Raw genomic sequence first — 19,761 nt, 5'->3', positions numbered from 1 at the left:
TTCCATTCTTTGCCTTTAGGTAAAACTTCCTTACCACTAGGCAGTCACCGTCCTAAGTTCCTTCTGTGGGTTTCCAGGGAAAATAAGCTGAAGGCATAGTTGACTTCTTAGAATTGATGTATCTAATTGATTGAAACAATACACTTAAAAATTTTTACTTTTTAAGAAATTTTAAACATAACAGACATGTAGAGCATAGTCTGATTACTGTAGTAATATATGACTGTAGTATAATTAATATAATGGTATGATTACTTAATAACATTCATCTAGATTTCCTGATTGTTAACAGCTTATCCCATAATGGCTTCAGCTTTTTCTTTCTGAATTATTTTAAAGAAAGTTATAAATATTGTATTTCACCTGAGTACTTATTATGCATCTTTAAAAAAAATAAGGACATTTGCCTACATTACCACAGTACCATTATCAACAAAATTAACAGTATCTTAATATCAGCTATGTCGAGACCATATTCATTCACTTTTCCTAATTGTCTCTAAAATGTCCATTACAGCTCAATTGTTATCGGATCTAATCAAGGGCATGAGTAGCATTTAATTCTTAATATTAAAGAGTCTTGGAAGAGATAATAATTGTTTCCTATCTCCTCCCTCCCCCAAAACCTTTCTGGTTCCCCCACCACACAGAGACACTGACTGGTTGAAAAGACTAGGCCAGTTGCCCTGTAGAATATTCTGCCTTCTGAATTTGTCTGAAAGGATGAGTTCAGGAATTCTTTGGTGAGTTAAGGTATAGATTTTATTTATTTTCCCCCAAAGCCCCAGTAGATAGTTGTATGTCATAGCTGCACATCCTTCCAGTTGCTGTATATGGGACACGGCCTCAGCATGGCCGGAGAAGCGGTGCGCCGGTGCGCGCCCGGGATCCGAACCCGGGCCGCCAGCAGCGGAGCGTGCGCACTTAACCGCTAAGCCACGGGGCTGGCCCATGAGTTAAGGTATAGACAGGGTCAATTTGGAAAGCCTTATGATGATTTAAGAGGTGCTAATGTGATATGGTAGAAAGTAAGCTTGCCTAGCTGCCAAGCCCAAGCTTTTCTTTGTGGAAATTCATCTAAAAAACCTTAACTAAATCAGAGTCGGGAAGGCCTGTAAGGGGAGCTCTCACGCCCTATGGTACATGGTCAGTCACACCAAACAGGAAGAGACAGCTTCTCTACTACTGAAGGAAGATTTCCTTCCCCATCTGCCAACAGCCTAGCCAATGAGAAAAGCTGCAGCTCAGCCAGTGAGGAGCCATTGCCTCCCTGAACTGTTACTTCCCCATGATGGACTTTCGAGTAGCCCCACCCTTTCCCTTTGTCTCTGTAAAAGCAAGCTCCCCTCCTTTGTTTTCTGGATTTGCCGATGGCTTGCCATAGTATGCACATCACAAATTGTAGTTCTTTTGGCCATTCCCAAATAAATTCGTTTTGAGGGTAAAACAACTGGTGAATTTGCCTTTTAAGTTGACATGCTGTAAGTCCACTTGAGGACTTTTTTTGGTGGGAGAAAAGGAGGATGTCAGAAGACTAGTAAATTATAGGTGCTGTCACCTTTTCCTTTCCTATCTTTATCTCCCTTTTTGGACTATGATTTTACTATGTCAGTGCCATATCTTGAAGTTCTAACTTAACTGTCTTATAACTAAATATTTGTCTTGATAAGGAACATATAGAACTGTTAAAAACATGGATTTCAGATCAGGCTTAGCCACTTACCAGCTCTGACCTGAGCCTCAGTTTACTCATCTAATTAAAGAGAAACCCACGTCTGTTCTCCGAGGTACTCATTTATTTGCTGTTCAGAATAAGTGAGGATAATGAGATAAAGTGCCTCCTGCAGGGCTGGCACATGTTAGGAGACGATAGTGGCTGTGGTTACTATTGTTAATAATATTGCATTATTGATAATGATAATAATATTTGTGTTTTAGGTTGGAACTCAGTTTATCCGTGGTGTGTCTGGAGGAGAAAGGAAAAGGACTAGTATTGGAATGGAGCTTATTACTGATCCCTCCGTCTTGTTCCTGGACGAGCCCACAACTGGCTTAGACTCCAGCACAGCGAATGCTGTCCTTTTGCTCCTGAAGAGGTAAATGCTCTGGGAACATTATTCTTTTATTCATCCAGTATCTGATCACCTGCTTGGACCAGATATTATGCTTGGGTGCAGGGGATTCAGCAGTGAGCACAACAGACAAAAATTTCTTCTTTCTTTGTTGGAGGGAAACAGTCAATTGGCAAAGTGTTTGAAGAAAAATGAAGCGGGTAAGAGTGTGGGGCAGACAGCCGTGATGGGGACAGGGGTGCCGCCTCCCTGGTAAGGTGTCAGGGAAGACCTCAGTGACGTGCTGTTTGAGCTGGGAGCAAGTGAGCAAGACCTGGACATCTGGGAGAAGAGAGTTGTAGTTGGAGGGACTAGCCGGTGGCCCTGAGGCAGAGTATGCCTGATGTGTTTGGAACATCAAAGAGGCCACAGGGACTGGAGCCAGCGACCTAAGGGGATAGAGGTTGGTTAGTATATTAGTTCGCTTGGGCTGCCATAACAAAGTTCCACAAACTGGGTGGCTTCAACAACAGTAACTTATTTTTTTCACACTCTTGGAGGCTAGAAGTTCAAGATCAAGGTGTCTTCTGAGGCCTCTGTCTTTGGCTTATAGGTAACTTCTTCTCCTTGTGTCTTTACTTAATCCTCCCTTGGTGTGTCTGTGTCCTGATCTCCTCTTCTTATAAGAACACTAGTCCTTATTGGATTAAAGTCCATCTATATGACCTTATTTAACCTTAATTACCTCTTTAAAGATCCTGCCTCCATATACAGTCACTTTCTGAGGTACTGGGGCTTAGGACTTCAACACATGAACCTGGGGGAGGACACAATTCTTCAGTCCGTAGCATTTAGAATAGGACATGAGGGGCCGGCCCCGTGGCTTAGCAGTTAAGTGCGTGCGCTCCGCTACTTGTGGCCCGGGTTTGGATCCGGGTACGCACCGATGCACCGCTTGTCTGGCCATGCTGAGGCGGCGTCCCACATACAGCAACTAGAAGGATGTGCAACTATGACATACAACTATCTATGGGGGCTTTGGGGAGAAAAAGGGAAAAAAAAAAACCAAAAGGAGGAGGACTGGCAGTAGATCTTAGCTCAGGGCTGGTCTTCCTCAGCAAAAAGAGGAGGATGGGCATGGATGTTAGCTCAGGGCTGATCTTCCTCACACACACACAAAAAAAGAATAGGACATGAGATGGAATTGAGTGGGTGGCAGATTATATAGGCTTTTTGTAGGCCACTGTAAGAACTATGGCTTTTACTGTCTTTAGGTGACTTGAGAAACTTTTAGCGAGTTTTAGAACAGAGGAGTGACAGCTGTGTAAGGAAGAGTGTATAATTGGGCAAAGGTGAGTGCGAGGAAACCAGTCAGGAGGCTGTGGTAACTAGCTGAGATATGATGTTGGCTTTGACTAGGATGGTAGTGGTGAGGTGGTGAGAAGTGGGTGGATTCTAGATCTATTTTGAAGACAGAACCAATAGGATTAGCTCATGAATTGATCGTGGGGTTTGATTATTGAGAGAATGAATTCTAAGATTTAGGGCTTGAAAAATGGAAGAAAGGAGTAAAAGGAATGGTATTTCCTTTTATCAAAAGAGACGTCAGTGGAAGGAACATATTTATAGGAGGAATTGCAAAAGTTATGTTTTGGATATCTTTTTAATTTATAAAATTTTCAACCTTACAGGAAAGTTACAAGAATAGTACAAAGAAATCCCATGTCCCCTCTCCTAGATTCCTCAACTGTTATCATTTAACTGCATTTGCTTTCCCTCTGTCCCTTCCCCCCTACATAGGCTTTTTCTGACATCGTGCCCCATCACCCCTAAATATTCTGGAGGGAAACTCCAAAAAACGGACACTCTTCCTACGTTACCACCTTACATACCTCCCAGCCAGAAAGTCAACGTTGATGCCCTTGCCACCATCTAACCCACAGGCTCCAGTAAACCTTCACCAGCTGTCCCAGCAGCGTCCTCTTTTCCTTTCTGGTTCAGAATCCTCTCCAGAAACATTCCTTTTCAGTTTTTTCCAATCCTGAACATTTAGTCTTTCCCTGCCTCTCATCTCCTTGTCCATTTTCAAGAATACATTTCATAGGGTGACCCTCAACCTGGGGTCCCTCCAGTGTTTCCTTATGACCAGACTCAGGCCATGAATCCTTGGCAGGCATAACACAGAAACGATGCTGTGTTCTTCTCGGTGCATGACATCAGGGGCTGCATGATTTTGACTCCTCCCACCATGGGTGATATTAGCCTTCATCACCTGGTCATGTTGGTGTCTGCTAGGTTTCTCTGCTGTGAAATAACTATTTTTCCCTTTGTAATTGATTAGTATTTTGTTGGAGGAGATAATCGGATATTATGTCAATATCCTGTTCCTCGTCAAATCTCCACCCACCAGTTTTAGCATATGTTAACAACTCCTGCCTGTATGAGCTACTAGTGTGATGGTTGCCAAGTGGTGATTTTCCTTTTTTTGTTTTTTTTCCCCCAAAGCGCCAGTAGATAGTTGTATGTCATAGTTGCACATCCTTCTAGTTGCTGTATGTGGGACGCGGCCTTAGCATGGCCGGAGAAGCGGTACGTCGGTGCGAGCCCGGGACCCGAACCCCAGGCTGCCAGCAGCGGAGCGCTCGCACTCCACCGCTAAGCCACGGGGCCGGCCCAGTGGTGATTTTCTATTGCCATCATTCTTTTTACGTATGTTAGTTGGCATTCTACTGTAAGGAAGATTTCCTGTTTCTCTATTCATTTATATTTACTCATATTCTTATTTTATTCAGTGGGTTATAATCTGTTATTTTTATTTTTTTATTTTGGTGAGGAAGATTAGCCCTGAGCTAACATCTGTTGCCAGTCCTCCTCTTTTTGCTGAGGAAGATTGGCCCTGGGCTAACATCTGTGCCAATCTTCCTCTACTTTATATGGGACGCTGCCACAGCATGGCTTGATAAGTGGTGCATAGGTCCATGGCCAGGATCCGAACCCAGGAACCCTGGGCCACTGAAGCGGAGCATGCGAACTTAACCACTATGCCACCGGGCCAGCCCTAATATTCTTATTTATTTTATGATAAATTAACCCTAATTTGGCCAGTGGAACACCCTTCAATCTGGCTTTTGTGTCCTTTTGGCATGTCTAATCATTCTTCAAGCATTTCTTTACTTTATGCTCAACAAGATGTTCCGGGCTGGTCTTGTACTTTTCCTGCATCATCCTGGTTCCTTCTGGTGTAGTTGCAATTTAGAAACCAAGATCTGGTTACTTAGTGTGCTTGTTGCTAATGGAGTGTCATTGCTTAGACCCTCTTAGCAGATAGACACAGGAAATACACGTGTACGTGTGTGTGCATGTGTATGAGTGTTTATATAACATAGAAATATATTTCTATATTTTATTTGGAAATATATGGAATTTGGAAATATATGGAATTGGAACCATATTGAATATATTGTATGTATATACATATATATAGTTTGAATAGAATGACAGACGTCAACATACAGCTGTAACTGCTGCTTTTTCTGTTAGTATGTGTATGTTAAAAAACCCATGAGTTCATAATAATATTTGCAATTCTAGTCTAACACTTGAGCATTCTTTTTAGTCTTTGCCCTTTCCATGTTTGTAAATGACTTTTCAGACAGTGAGAAACTTGGCTCTGATTATCTTAATATATTTACTTACTTGCTCAGTGAGCTAACTTAATTGTTCAGTGTACCACTCTCCCAATCACTCTGGCCATTCCCTCTGCCCACCACCTCTGGGAACCCCCCCACCCCCCACCTTACCCCATTTTTTAAAAGCTGCCAGACACACCGCCTTCATATGGCTTCCCCTCCTTATCGTTACCTTGCTTACTTTGATGCCCGTTCCCTCGTAAGCAAGTCTCTATGCGAGGATGAGAAAAAATGGGAAGATGGGAAGATGTCTAAGATTTTAGATATGTTAACATTTGAGATGCCAGTTGCACATACAAGTGAAGATGCCAAGTAATAGGTCTGGGGTTCAGGTTCAGTTAGGGAACACATCCATGATATTTTTATTACCTGTGACTATCTTAACAATGTTCATTAGAGAAGGATGAATTGATATGGAATACTGGACTATGGTTCATTATGTTTTGGACTAGTTAGCACACAAGCATCTTTCCTCATGCTGGAGAGCTCTAACCTAGTCCTTTTCAAGCTCCACTGTGTACACTAATCCCTGGGGTCTCGTTAAAATGCAGAGTCTGTTTCTATACCTCTGAGGTGAAGCCCAAGATTCTCCGTTTCTGGTAGGAGATGTCATACTGATGCCATTGGTCCTAAGACCGCACTTAGACTAGCAAGGTTCTCACACCAGTCCCCTTCCCTGCTGCTAGTGCTTGACTGGCTCCTTATCGCCTGCTGACTAAACTTCTAGTTCTGAGTGAAGGGATTCATCATGGGCTTGGTTTTTGCTGCAGTATCTTATGTTAACTTCTTCCCTCTCCTGCAGCCCCAGCACCCTCATGTACACCTCGGCTCTGCAGTGACACTGAACTACGTGTAGTTTCCTCAGTAGACCTTGTTATCGCACACTTTGTTCGCCGTGTTCCTCCACCTGGACTATCCTTTCTCTTCTTACTCGCCAGCACTCTACTTACATCATCTACAGACTGGGTTATAGTCTCCTATTTTGCTTACAGGGAACCCTCAGCTACTTCTGTTCCACATTGTGTTGAAATGATTGCTGTACTGGCCTGATGCTCTTTGAGGCACAACAAACTTGTACACGCTGCTAGCATATAGTATGTGCTTAGAAAATGCTTAAATTGATGTGATTTTTCTCATAAAATATTTTCAACAACAACACTTTTTAAACAGTGATTTTGGCCTTTGTTTCTTCTGCCTGTAAGTAGTAACTCCTATGTAAAGATAGTTGAGCAAAGTTTTGGCCGTGAAATTAGACCAGGGATCAAATCTCAGCCCTGCCCCTTATTAACTGTGAAACTTTGGGTCAGTTGCTTAACCCTCTAAGCTTTACCTATAAAATGAAGGTAATAATATCTAATGATAATATTGGTACTGCCTTGGGAAAGTATTGTGAAAATTTATATGAGGTTATCTATAAAGTATTTAGCAAAAACATAGTAAGTACTCAGTGATGTTAATTGTATTATTAGGACAGAAGAATGAATACTAATTCCTGAAGAACCAGAAGACTTAAACGATCAATGAGAATGGGGCATACGGCCATTGTTTTAATATTTAGTCTATAATAAGTTCTTAGACTTGTGTGTATTTACAGGTTACCTGGGTGTTTGTTAAAAAGATGGATTGCCTAGAGGCCGGCGCCGTGGCATAGTGGTTAAGTGCGCGCACTCCGCTGCTGGCGGCTTTGGTTTGGATCCCGGGCGCGCACTGATGCACCGCTTGTCAGACCATGCTGTGGCGGCGTCCCATATAAAGTGGAGGAAGATGGGCACAGATGTTAGCCCAGGGCCAGTCTTCCTCAGCAAAAAGAGGAGGATTGGCATGGATGTTAGCTCAGGGCTGATCTTCCTCACACACACACACACACACACACACACACAAAATATGGATTGCCTAGGGGCCGGCCCCGAGGCTTAGTGGTTAAGTTTGATGTGCTCCACTTTGGCAGCCTGGATTCGGTTCTTGGGTGTGAACCTATTCGTCAGCGGCCATGCTGTGGCAGCGACCCACAAACAAAATGGAGGAAGATTGGCACAGATGTTAGCTCAGGGTGAATCTTCCTGAAAAAAAAAAATGGGTTCCCTGGACCCAGTAGGTCTAAGAAAAACTGTCCAAGAATCTGCAGTTTTAATTAATGTTCTAGTTGATTCTAGACTGTCCATGCAACACATTTTAAGAAGCCCTTTACTTGAATAAAAGCATTGAATTTAGGTCCCCTAACTATCAATTAGATAATATGAGATAAGGAGTTAGTAAGAGGTAATCAAGTTGAAGCAGGAAAAAATTATAAAAGCAGGAATAAAGTATTTTGCCAAGAAGTCCAAGTTTCAGATGTTTAATGACTTGTTTTTTTCTCACTTTTAACTTAGGATGTCTAAACAGGGACGAACGATCATCTTCTCCATTCATCAGCCTCGTTATTCCATCTTCAAGTTATTTGATAGCCTCACCTTATTGGCCTCAGGAAGACTGATGTTCCATGGGCCTGCTCAGGAGGCCTTGGAGTACTTTGCATCAGCTGGTATGATTGAGTTTTTTGTGCAGTAAGGTCTTTCATTAATAGGGTCCTGAAAGAGAACAAAGGGGGTTGATGGGAGTGCTGTTTGGTCTTTGAGTAAAACATACCATGAGTTCCATCACTCCAAAACATCTTTGGTCAGTTTGGTGCTAGAATTTTTTTTCATTTTGCAGCACTGGCTTGTTATTTAGGTCTCTTTCCTTTCCTATTTGAGTATGCATGCTTGTGTGTGTATGAGTGTTTCTACTGGGCCTATATCTGTTCTGCTTCCCAGTTCTGGTGACCTTTTCCTAACAGTTCAATAAATATATTGGCTTCATAGCCAGTTATTTGTTGGTTGAACATTTTTGGAAAGGCCTAATACCCCCAAATCATTTGTCTTCTTGACCATATAACAGATCAGGCTTTATCATTTTGTTCCCTTGCATGGGATGTTGGTGTATCTTGATGAGGGTTCATGGAGATGCTACTTAATTTTCTAGTAATACTAGGTTGCAGATTTAGGACTTGAGTGTGTGTGAGTGATTTACCAGTCAATAGAATAGGCTAGTTGTAAGTCTGACTTTGATGGGCCCACATTTCTGACAGTTCTGGACTGCCTGGTTCTATTTCAAATGGAAAGGTGTAATTTTTTTTTGACTCATGTAGTCAGCTTCGTGTTAGAGTTGTGTGGATATGGTTAAAGATGATGCTCCATGACCCCAAATATAGTTTACAATATTCACTAGCTATCTTTCTTAATTTGTTTTTGTTTAATCTATCATTTAAAATAATCAAGTATACATGGGTCTAGGGAGTCTAGGGGAGATGATTCTTAGAGTCAAACTACAGGCCACGTTGAGTTCAGATGATCATGCCGCTAGAAGTAGAGGTAAGCTTTCAGGTGTGCCATGCTCGTCACATTCTCTTGAGAATGCCGCTCTGGTGATTTAGTCTCTGTGTTGGAATTACAGCAGCAAAAAAGCTGATAATTTGGACTGGAATTTAGTAGGTAGAGAAGCAACTATTGCTGGAATGGGTATTGGCATTCTGGCAGTCCCTAGGTGACCTCAGACAACAGAACACACCAGGCCTCTCCCAGTCACAGGCCTGCTGTGCCTTAGCTGGCTTTGCTTGTTGCCTTGCTTTGAGGAGCATTGGTCCTAGCTACCACTTTTATTTTTCAACCTGTATTTTTTTTTCTTGGACCGATATTTAGAGTTTTGAAGAATTTCGGATAAGCACCAGAGCATGTTGATAGCTGTTTCAGGTCTTGTGAATTATGATGGGTAAGGACCAATCACTAACATAAGACTTTCTGAGAGTCCAAGGTTGGTTTGGAGTATATTTTTTTGCTGGGAGATAGTGGTTGAGATGCTGTGTGATTGAATATATAAAAAGAAAGGGTAAATTAGTGAGGGAAAAAGAGAGAAAGAAGATGAGGGAGAAGTTGTTAGAGTCGGTCTCTTCTAGCCTCACCTCCCTCACTCTCTGAAAGTAAGTCCTCTGTAGTTTCCAGGATTTTCAAGTTTTGTGTACTTGAGTTGCCTTCTTTTGTAGGTTACCAGTGTGAGCCCTATAATAACCCTGCAGACTTCTTCCTGGATGTCATTAATGGAGACTCCTCTGCTGTGAGATTAAACAGAGAGGACCAAGATGATAAAGGTATGTGAATCTGTTGAGTCACAGATTATTGCCTAATTGAACTGGCTGGAGTTCAGCAATGTGGTAGCTCATTAAAATGTGGCTTTGAATTTATCTTAGTGCTGTCCTTTGATACCAGTTGTTTTAGTCCTTTCAGGCTGCTGTAACAAAAATACCATAGTCTAGGTGGCTTAAAGGACAAACACTTATTTCTCACAGTTCTGGAGGCTGGGAAGTCCAAGATCAAGGCGCCAGCAGATTTGATGTCTAGTTGGGGGCCACTTCCTGGTTCGTAGACGGCCGTCTTCTCATTGCCTCCTCACATGGTGGAAGGGGGGACACAAAGAGCTCTCTGGCCACTTTGATAAGGGCACTAATCCCATGCATGAGGGCTCCACCCTCATGACCTAATCACCTCTCAAAGGGCCCGCCTTCAAATAGCATCACAGTGGGGGTTAGTTTTCAGCATACGAATTTTGAGGGAACACAAGCATTCAGTCTATAGCACCAGTCAACACAGATTTTGTTTTTCGTGAATGCTGTGTTTTTGATTTAATTTGTAAATGAGCATTTATGTGATAGTGTCAGTTCTAAGGGGAGTTTCCATTTAAAAAGATGCCCATTTTTAATATAGTATTTTGAAATAAGAAACTTGGCAATTTATGCATTTGGACATAGAAGAAAGCAAGGGCTAGGTTTTATTTATTTATTTATTTATTATTATTATTTTTTTTTGTGAGGAAGATCAGCCCTGAGCTAACATCCATGCCAATCCTCCTCTTTTTGCTGAGGAAGACCGGCCCTGAGCTAACGTCTATTGCCAATCCTCCTCCTTTTTTTCCTCCTTTTTCTCTCCAAAGCCCCAGTAGATAGTTGTATGTCATAGTTGCACATCCTTTTAGTTGCTGTATGTGGGACGCTGCCTCAGCACGGCGGGACAAGCGGTGCATCGGTGCGCACCCGGGATCTGAACCCGGGCCGCCAGTAGCGGAGCACGCACACTTAACCGCTAAGCCATGGGGCTGGCCCCTAGGTTTTTATATTAGGAATTATAACTCCCTATGGTAAGAAGTCTATTTTAAAAGTATTAGGGTCCAAATATAGTTAGGAAAAGCTCAGTGGGTTTGCTGTATCCATAAGTTTATGGGAAGTAGGCCAATTAACTATATATTTTTTTAAAGTATAAAGCAATGAGAGATCTAATAATTTTTTATACTCAAGTTTTAGAATTAAGATGTTAGGGAAGAATCTAAGAAAGGGGTACAGGAAAATGAGCTAAATCAGTTGTTATTTTGTTAATAATGTTTCCCTTCTTTATCTACTTTTATTCCAAAGCCAACGAGACTGAAGAGCCTTCCCAGGGAGAGATGTCTCTCATAGAAAAGTTAGCTGAGTTTTATGGCAACTCTACCTTCTGCAGAGAAATGAAAGTTGAGTTAGATCAACTCTCAGGGGGTCAGAAAAGCAAGAAGGGCGCAGCCTTCAAGGAGATCACCTACACCACCTCCTTCTTTCATCAGCTCAAATGGATTTCCAAGCGTTCATTCAAAAACTTACTGGGCAATCCCCAGGCCTCTATAGCTCAGGTAATCTGACAGATTCTTCTAATTATGCTGTGAAATACTCATGGGAGAACATTGGGTTCTGATAGAATTTATTTTAGGATTATGCTTATCTTCCATCCACCCTTCCACTGATTTTATCCCCACTCCGTTTGGGATATAGAAATAGTCAATAGAACAACTAAAACACGATTAAGTTTTTACTTATGGAAAACTTTTTTTTAGTGGTTTTTTGGACTACATAATTCAGAATTTTTGTTGATTTAGACAAACTGTAATGGATAATCTTTGTAGAAAATTTTTTAAAAAAAATTGTGAGGTAAAGGAAATGTTTAGCTACGTTTGGGGTTTTTTGTTAGCTGTCCACGTTCCTTTACTGATTCATTTAACAAGTTCTTATTGAATATGTGCTGCATTTGGGAGCTTGTATACAGCAGTGAACAAAATGGGCAAAAATGAAAATCTCTGCTCTATGGAGCTTATTTTCTTATGAGGAGAGAGAGACGATAAATTCATACAGAAATAAAATATATAGCATGTCAGACGATAAAAGTGGCTATGGAGAAAGTTTAAGGAGAGAAGTGGAGAAAGGGAGAGAGAAGGAAGAAAGAAAAAGAGAGGGGGAAAGACGGAGAGAGGGAAAAGGGGTTAGTTTGCATTTTAAATCAAGAGGTCGGGGGAGCCTTCACCTAGACCACAGGTGATGCACCTGAGGGTGGGATGGGGGGCTGGCTGCTGTCTGAGGAGGAAGAACCTGTGTGCAAATGCCGGTCCTTATAACTGACCTTCCTCATTTAGAGACTTTAATCTTAGGAGAGTGCTAGATACCAAAAACAGTTTGCAGTTAACACAAAGGTAGTAAGCAAACTCGACTTCCATTAAATAAGGCTATTCATTGTCAGATTAACTTTTGATTAGGATGGAATCGTGTTCTTGTCATCTTTTGGCTAGCTCTGTTGATAGTTGTTGATTATTACTTCTTTATGGTTTTTCTGTTATTCTCAAGCACTCTGTCATACAAAACCCTACCAGCTCATTAGGCCATCCTTTCTAAGGAAATCAATTTAGCCAGTTATTTTTGGGGTTGTTCATTTTGTTATCAATCATTGAATTTCTCTTGAGTACTAAAAGGTGACGTGTTGTTCACTCTAATGAAATATTATTGACTTCATACCACATGCACCATAATTTTCATTCTTCAGTACTGTTGCCTTTTAAGTATTATTACTGAGAGCCTATATCCCTCTTTGAGCCATACTGCTAATTGCTCCAAACATTTTTGGTACTTGTTATTTGACATTTTTATCAGAACATGAGCACTTTTGTGTATGATCAAACAAGGGTAAATTTTTATTCTTACAGTGGATTTGATGTCGTTTGAAAACAAGTCTGGTGAATGAGGTCAACCTGGTTACCCGGTATTCAATATTGAGTTGATGTAATGGAGTTGATTCTTGAGTGTGATTTGTGCATTAGATTTTTTTGTACTTGGAAAATAATAACAATTTCTCTTGCCATTAGTAGTGGTTTTTAAGTGTCTTGTCCAATCACATGGTAGTTCTGGGCGGGGCATGATTAGAATGTGGAGCTATTTCTAATACACCACGATTCTGCATCTTTTGGTGCTAGGCTTCCTTCAGATGCAAACTCCAGGCCTAGTGCCTCTAGGTTGCATGTTCAAGCCTACGTGCCTCCTTAGTGAACTCAGTTCCACAAAAGGAATCCCAACAGTGTTCAGAGCTGTGGCAATCTCATGGAATAAGGACAGAACTGTGCATCTGCTTGGAGGGGGCAACTCTTCTTCAGATTTGTAAATACTGGAGTGTTAACTTAGGACAGGAGTAGGCACGCCTTTTTTGTAAAGGGCCAGATAATAAATACGTTAGGCTTTGCAGGCCATGTGGTCTTTGTCTTAGGTAGTCAACTCTGCCATTTAGTGAGAAAGCAGCCATAGATAATACATAAACAAATGAACATGGCTGTGTTCCAGTAAAACTTCATGGACACTGAAATTTGAATTTCATATACATTTCAAATGGCAGGAAATATTATTCTTCTCTCTTCTTTTTCAACCATTAAAAAAATGGTAAAAACTGTTCTGAACTTGTGGGCCGAACAGAAATGGGCGATGGGCCCTGTTTGGCCTGTGTGCCATAGCTTGCTTACCTCTGGTTTAGAGTTTTTAATCTTACACGAATATCATTTATTCTCTAAGTATTTGAACGTGGAGCTATGAAAATGTTTTATGGTTTCCTACTGATAATCTTGTATCAGTAGTATTGCAGCCATACTTAGTCATTGACATGACTCAGATTTTGCTTCTGGTAATGCATTTAACCAAAGGTATTTGGAATGAATGGATTATCTGTAGAAGAAGATTTAATGCTCATTTAATCGGCCAAGTGTGTTCTGATCAAATCAATTTGGAAAACACTATCATATCTCTTGACGATTCATTGTTACATTAGCATATTTAATGTTTGACTATGTATTAGTTTTTTTAATGACGGCCTTAAACATCTCTCAGAACTCACCTTGAGAAATGTTGATAAACACATTTGAACGAAGACAGAATAACATATTAGGGAATTTCTTTTTTTTCCTTCTGTTCAAAACAGAGGCCAGAGGCACAGAACTCATAGATAAAATCTCTTTGCCTGCTACTTGAGCAACATTTAGTTTGCCTGTTTTGCTTTTCCTTAATACAAGAAAGAATAACATAGACACACCTTGTAAAAGCATGACAAAATTACAGGATTAGTCATTTTGTCAATGTGTTTGAAAGCTAACTTTGAAAGTACTTTTAGAACTTTGAAACTTTTAGGAAACAAGCTAATGATAATACCGACAGTCTGTTAGTGTAAGATACCAAGTTTGAATGCAAGAGAAACAAAGCATGTGGAGTAGCCAGTTTAAGAAGTCTGAATATGCTTAAAGTTACGCTGAGTAAAAGTGTAGGCTTGTATACATGTGCATGCACACATGTTGATGGAATCATCATTATTTATTTTGCAAGCTTGTTTTGTCGACATGAATGGCAAGGGAATTTTTAAGGATGTCTCAAATCATAGTCTTTTCAGACTATGGGCTTCACAGAGCCTAATCCTGTTTTCTGGTTTGGTTTGCTTCATGCCAAAAGTGTGCTTGACAGGTTACTTCAAGTCTTGATGCCATGGTACTGTTGTAGTGCTAAGACTTTTTTTTTATTTTGAACTTTGAAGGTTCTAAGGTACATGGTGGGATATTTTGTTTTCTTTAGATTACCATTTCTTATATTTTTATACTTAGTACAACCTAAAAGTACAGTAAGTGGAATTTCCTTAAATAATTATATCATAATATAACCGTTAACCCTTCTCTTATAGAAGTGTCCTTAAGAGACATTTTATCAATCTTAAAAGCAAAAGTGATGTTTTTCCAGTCTTCTTAGGAGTCATCGAACATACTGAGTAAGTGGAAGTAGGAGAGAGTGGCAAAGAATTGGCAACTTGGCTCTGCGCTGTTGGCTGTAGGCCCTATGGGCTGAGGTTGCTAGAGAAGCAGTGACAGCAGAAAGGGTAACAGAAGCACTTGGGTGCCTGCAGAGAAAGTTGGCTGAATGCTTTGGTGACGGTGACAATGCACTTTTCCAGTGCAGGCATGGGCTCCCCACCCGGGTCAGATAGACGGGCCCCAGCATACCCCTACTTCCTTAATGTGCAAAATTCCATTGTTAGAATTTTTTTATGTGTGTTTTAAAAATTTAATTTATTTTTAATGTTAAGAATAAAGACATCCTGTTTTTACTTGAACCTCTTGAAATATGAAACAGTGCGTGTTCACCAGCACAAAGGTTGAGAGTTCAGGCCACTTAATTTTATTCCCCAAACCACGTTGCTGGGCGCTTGTGTGGTTCTGCTGCTCTAGATGACATTTGCAGGCCCAGTGGCCTGACCTGGACCCTAAGCTGGTGGTCCTGGGGGGCGCTGACAGGAGTCTTACTTTTCCAGTAGTCTACGTTGTTCTCCTGTCAGTCTCCCCAACACTCAGATTAATTATTTTCTGTTTTAATTTAGAGAGCAGTCTAATAACATACACTGTTTTATATTCTCCCAAGGACTTTGGCCAAGCCATTTAAAGGATCTCAATGGAGAGACTTGATGATGTAGCCATATATATTATAATAATAAATGGTGTGTTAAGTTTTTGCCTTTAATTGAAACTTTTTTTTCTTTTCAAAAAGATAATTGTAACAATCATCCTGGGACTGGTTATAGGTGCCATTTTCTTTGATCTAAAATTGGATTCTACAGGAATCCAGAATAGGTAAGTAAATTTAGATCTCAATATTGAGAAAGTGCTGTTACTTTTTTCAAGCTTCTGAAAAATCCATTAAAAGTTTGAATTTGAGACAAGTGCAGGGTAAATTGAGGAGTAGGATAATTCAGTGAGTTGAAAGCTGAATGGGCGATTAATTTTCTTATATATATACATATAGTGGTAAAATATACAGAACATAAAATTTACCCTCTTAACCAGTTTTAAGTGTACAGTTCAGTGGCATGACATTCCTATTGTGCAACCATCATCGCTATCCAACTCCAGAACTTTTTTCATCTTCCCAAACTGAATCTCTGTACCCATTGAACAATAACTGCCCATTCCCCTTTCCCCAGCCCTCGGAAACCACCATTATTCTTTCTGTCTCTGAATTTGACTATTCGACATACCTCTTATAAGTGGAATCATACAGTATTTGTCCTTTGGTGACGAGCTTATTTCTCTTAGCATAATGTCTTCAAGGTTCATCCATGTTGTAGCATATGTCAGAATTTCTTTCTTTTTAAAGGCTGAATATTATTCTAATGTATGGATATACCCTATTTTCTTTATCCATTTATCTGTCCATGGACACTTGGGTTGTTTCCACATTTTGGATGTTGTAAATAATGCTGCTATGAACATGGGTGTACAAATAAATATCTGTTTGAGTCTCTGCTTTAAACTCTTTTTATTGATGTCATAATAGGTTATAACATTGTGAGATTCCAGTTGTACATTGTTATCTGTCAGTCACCATATAAATGTGGCTCTTCACCCCTTGTGCCCACCCCCCCGCAACTCCCTTCCCCCTGGTAAACATCAAACTGTTCTCTCTGTCCATGTGTTAGTTTATATTCCACATATGAGTGAGGTCATACACTGTTTGTCTTTCTCTGTCTGGCTTATTTCACTTAACATAATACCCTCCAGGTCCATCCATGTTGTTGCAAATGGGACGATTTTGTCTTTTTTTTTTTTTTTATATAGCTGAGTAGTATTCCATTGTGTATATGTAAATACCACATCTTCTTTATCCAATCATTTGTTGATGAACACTTGTTTTGCTTCCATGTCTTGGCTATAGTGAATAATGCTGCAGTGAACCTAGGGGTGCATAAGCCTCTTTGGATTGTTGATTTCAAGTTCTTTGGATAAATACCCAGAAGTGGGGTAGCTGGATCATAAAGTATTTCTATTTTTAATTTTTTGAGGAATCTCCATACTGTTTTCCGTAGAGGCTGCGCCAGTTTGCAGTCCCACCAGCAGTGAATGAGGGTTCCCTTTTCTCCACACCCTCTCCAACATTTGTTATTTTTTTGTCTTGGTGATTATAGCCATTCTCAAGGGTGTAAGGTGATATCTTAGTGTAGTTTTGATTTGCATTTCCCTGATGATTAGTGATGTTGAACATCTTTTCATATGCCTATGGGCCATCGGTATATCTTCCTTGGAAAAATATCTGTTCATATCCTCTGCCCATTTTTTTGATGGAGTTATTTGTTTTTTTGTTGTTGAGTTTTGTGAGTTCTTTATATATTATGGAGATTAACCCCTTGTTGGATAAATGCTTTGCAAATATTTTCGCCCGGCTGGTGGGTTCTCTTTTCATTTTGATCCTGGTTTCCTTTGCCTTGCAGAAGCTCTTTAGTCTGATGAAGTCCCACTTATTTATTTTTTCTTTCGTTTCCCTTATCCGAGTAGGCAAGGAATTCGAAAAGATCCCTCGAAGACTGACGTCAAAGAGTGTTCTGACTATATTTTCTTCTAGGAGTGTTGTAGTTTGAGGTCTTACTTTCAAGTCTTTGATCCATTTTGAGTTAATTTTTGTGTATGGCAAAAGATAATGGTCTACTTTCATTCTTTTGCATGTGGCTGTCCAGTTTTCTCAGCACCATTTATTGAAGAGATTTTCCGTTCTCCATTGTATGTTCTTAGCTCATTTGTCGAAGATTAGCTGTCCATAAATGTGTGGTTTTATTTCTGGACTTTCAATTCTGTTCCATTGATCTCTGTGTCTGTTTTTGTACCAGTACCATGCTGTTTTGATTGTCATAGCTTTGTAGTATGTTTTGAAGTCAGGGATTGTGCTGCCTCCAGCTTTGTTCTTTTTTCTCAGGATTGCTTTAGCTATTTGGGGTCTTTTGTTGCCCCATATTAATTTTAGGATTCTTTGTTCTATTTCCGTGAAGCGTGTCATTGGGATTCTGATTGAGATTGCATTGAATCTGTAGATTGCTTTAGGTAGTATGGACATTTTAAGTATGTTTATTCTTCCAATCCATGTGCATGGGATCTCTTTCCATTTCTTTATGTCATCATCGATTTCTTTCAATAATGTCTTATAGTTTTCATTGTATAGGTCTTTCAACTCGTTGGTTAAATTTATTCCTAGATATTTTATTCTTTTTGTTGCAGTTGTAAATGGGATTGTATTCTTGAGTTTTCCTTCTATTAGTTCGTTATTATAGTATTGAAATGCAACTGATTTTTGTAGGTTGATTTTGTACCCTGCAACTTTGTTGTAGTTGTTGATTATTTCTAATAGTTTTCTGATGGATTGTTTAGGGTTTTCTATATATAAAATCATGTCGTCTGCAAACAGTGAGCGTTTCACTTCTTCATTGCCTATTTGGATTCCTTTTATTCCTTTTTCTTGCCTAATTGCTCTGACCAGAACCTCCAGTACTATGTTGAATAAGCGTGGTGAGAGTGGGCACCCTTGTCTTGTTCCTGTTGTCAGAGGGATGGCTTTCAGTTTTTCCCTATTGAGTATGATGTTGGCTGTGGGTTTGTCATATATGACCTTTATGTTGAGGTACTTTCCTTCTATACTCATTTTGTTGAGAGTTTTTATCATAAATGGATGTTGGATCTTGTCAAATGCTTTCTCTGCATCTATTGAGATGATCATGTGGTTTTTATTCCTCATTTTGTTAATGTGGCATATCACATTGATTGATTTGCAGATGTTGAACCATCCCTGTATCCCTGGTGTAAACCCCACTTGATCATGGTGTATGATCTTTCTAATGTATTGCAGTTTTCAGTTTGCCAATAGTTTGTTGAGGATTTTTGCATCTATGTCCATCAGTGATATTGGCCTGTAATTTTTCTTTGTATTGTCCTTGTCTGGCTTTGGTATCAGAGTGATGCTGGCCTCGTAGAATGTGTTAGGAAGTGTTCCATCTTCCTCTATTTTTTGGAATAGTTTGAGAAGGATAGGTATTAAATCTTCTTTGAATGTTTGGTAAAATTCTCCAGAGAAGCCATCTGGTCTTGGACTTTTACTTTTTGGGAGGTTTTTGATTACTGTTTCAATGTCTCTACTTGTGATTGGTCTATTCAGATTCTCTATTTCTTCTTGATTCAGTTTTGGGAAGTTGTATGAGTCTAAGAATTTATGCATTTCTTCTAGACTGTCCAATTTCTTGGCATATAGTTTTTCGTAGTATTCTCTTATAGTCCTTTGTATTTCTGTGATATCTGTTGTGATCTCTCCTCTTTCATTTCTTTTTTGTGTGTGTGTGATGACGATCAGCCCTGAGCTAACATCCACGCCAATCCTCCTCTTTTTGCTGAGGAAGACTGTCCCTGGGCTAACATCTGTGCCCATCTTCCTCTACTTTATGTGGGACTCCGCCACATGGCCTGACAAGTGGTGCATCAGTGCATGCCTGGGATCCAAACCCAGGCTGCCAGCAGCAGAGTGCACGCCCCTCCTCTTTCATTTCTAATTGTATTTATTTGAGCCTTCTCTCTTTTTTTCTTGGTGAGTCTGGGTAAGAGTTTGTCAATTTTGTTTATCTTCTCAAAGAACCAGGTTTTTGTTTCATTGATCCTTTCTACTGTTTTTTTTGTTTTCAATTTCATTTGTTTCCACTCTAATTTTTATTATTTCCCTCCTTCTGCTGACTTTGGGCTTTGTTTGTTCTTCTTTTTCTAATTCTGTTAGGTGTAGCTTACAATTGCTTATTTGGGATTTTTCTTGTTTGTTAAGGTGGGCCTGTATTGCTGTG

At 40.0% G+C, this 19,761-nt stretch overlaps 1 protein-coding gene across 9 annotated transcripts in view; it reads left to right on the top strand.

Annotated features, from left to right (window-relative positions):
- The window catches only part of ABCG2 (ATP binding cassette subfamily G member 2 (JR blood group)), a 68,060-nt gene that overhangs the window by 32,143 nt on the left and 16,156 nt on the right, over nucleotides 1–19,761 (top strand). For all 9 annotated transcript variants that reach the window (XR_015552948.1, XM_087434570.1, XM_004430944.3 and 6 more), the window contains 5 exons: nucleotides 1,939–2,096; nucleotides 8,110–8,261; nucleotides 9,798–9,902; nucleotides 11,217–11,467; nucleotides 15,666–15,748. Coding sequence is in view for 8 of the 9 variants with exons in the window: in XM_087434570.1 (XP_087290696.1) it covers nucleotides 1,939–2,096; nucleotides 8,110–8,261; nucleotides 9,798–9,902; nucleotides 11,217–11,467; nucleotides 15,666–15,748 (749 nt within the window). In the remaining variant the exon portion in view is untranslated. The remainder of the gene's footprint in view (nucleotides 1–1,938; nucleotides 2,097–8,109; nucleotides 8,262–9,797; nucleotides 9,903–11,216; nucleotides 11,468–15,665; nucleotides 15,749–19,761) is intronic.

The sequence above is a fragment of the Ceratotherium simum genome, chromosome 8, assembly GCF_057802395.1.
Source record: "Ceratotherium simum simum isolate JZ-2026a chromosome 8, ASM5780239v1, whole genome shotgun sequence".
Taxonomy (NCBI): domain Eukaryota; kingdom Metazoa; phylum Chordata; class Mammalia; order Perissodactyla; family Rhinocerotidae; genus Ceratotherium; species Ceratotherium simum.
This window is presented reverse-complemented; position numbering and strand designations above follow the sequence as displayed.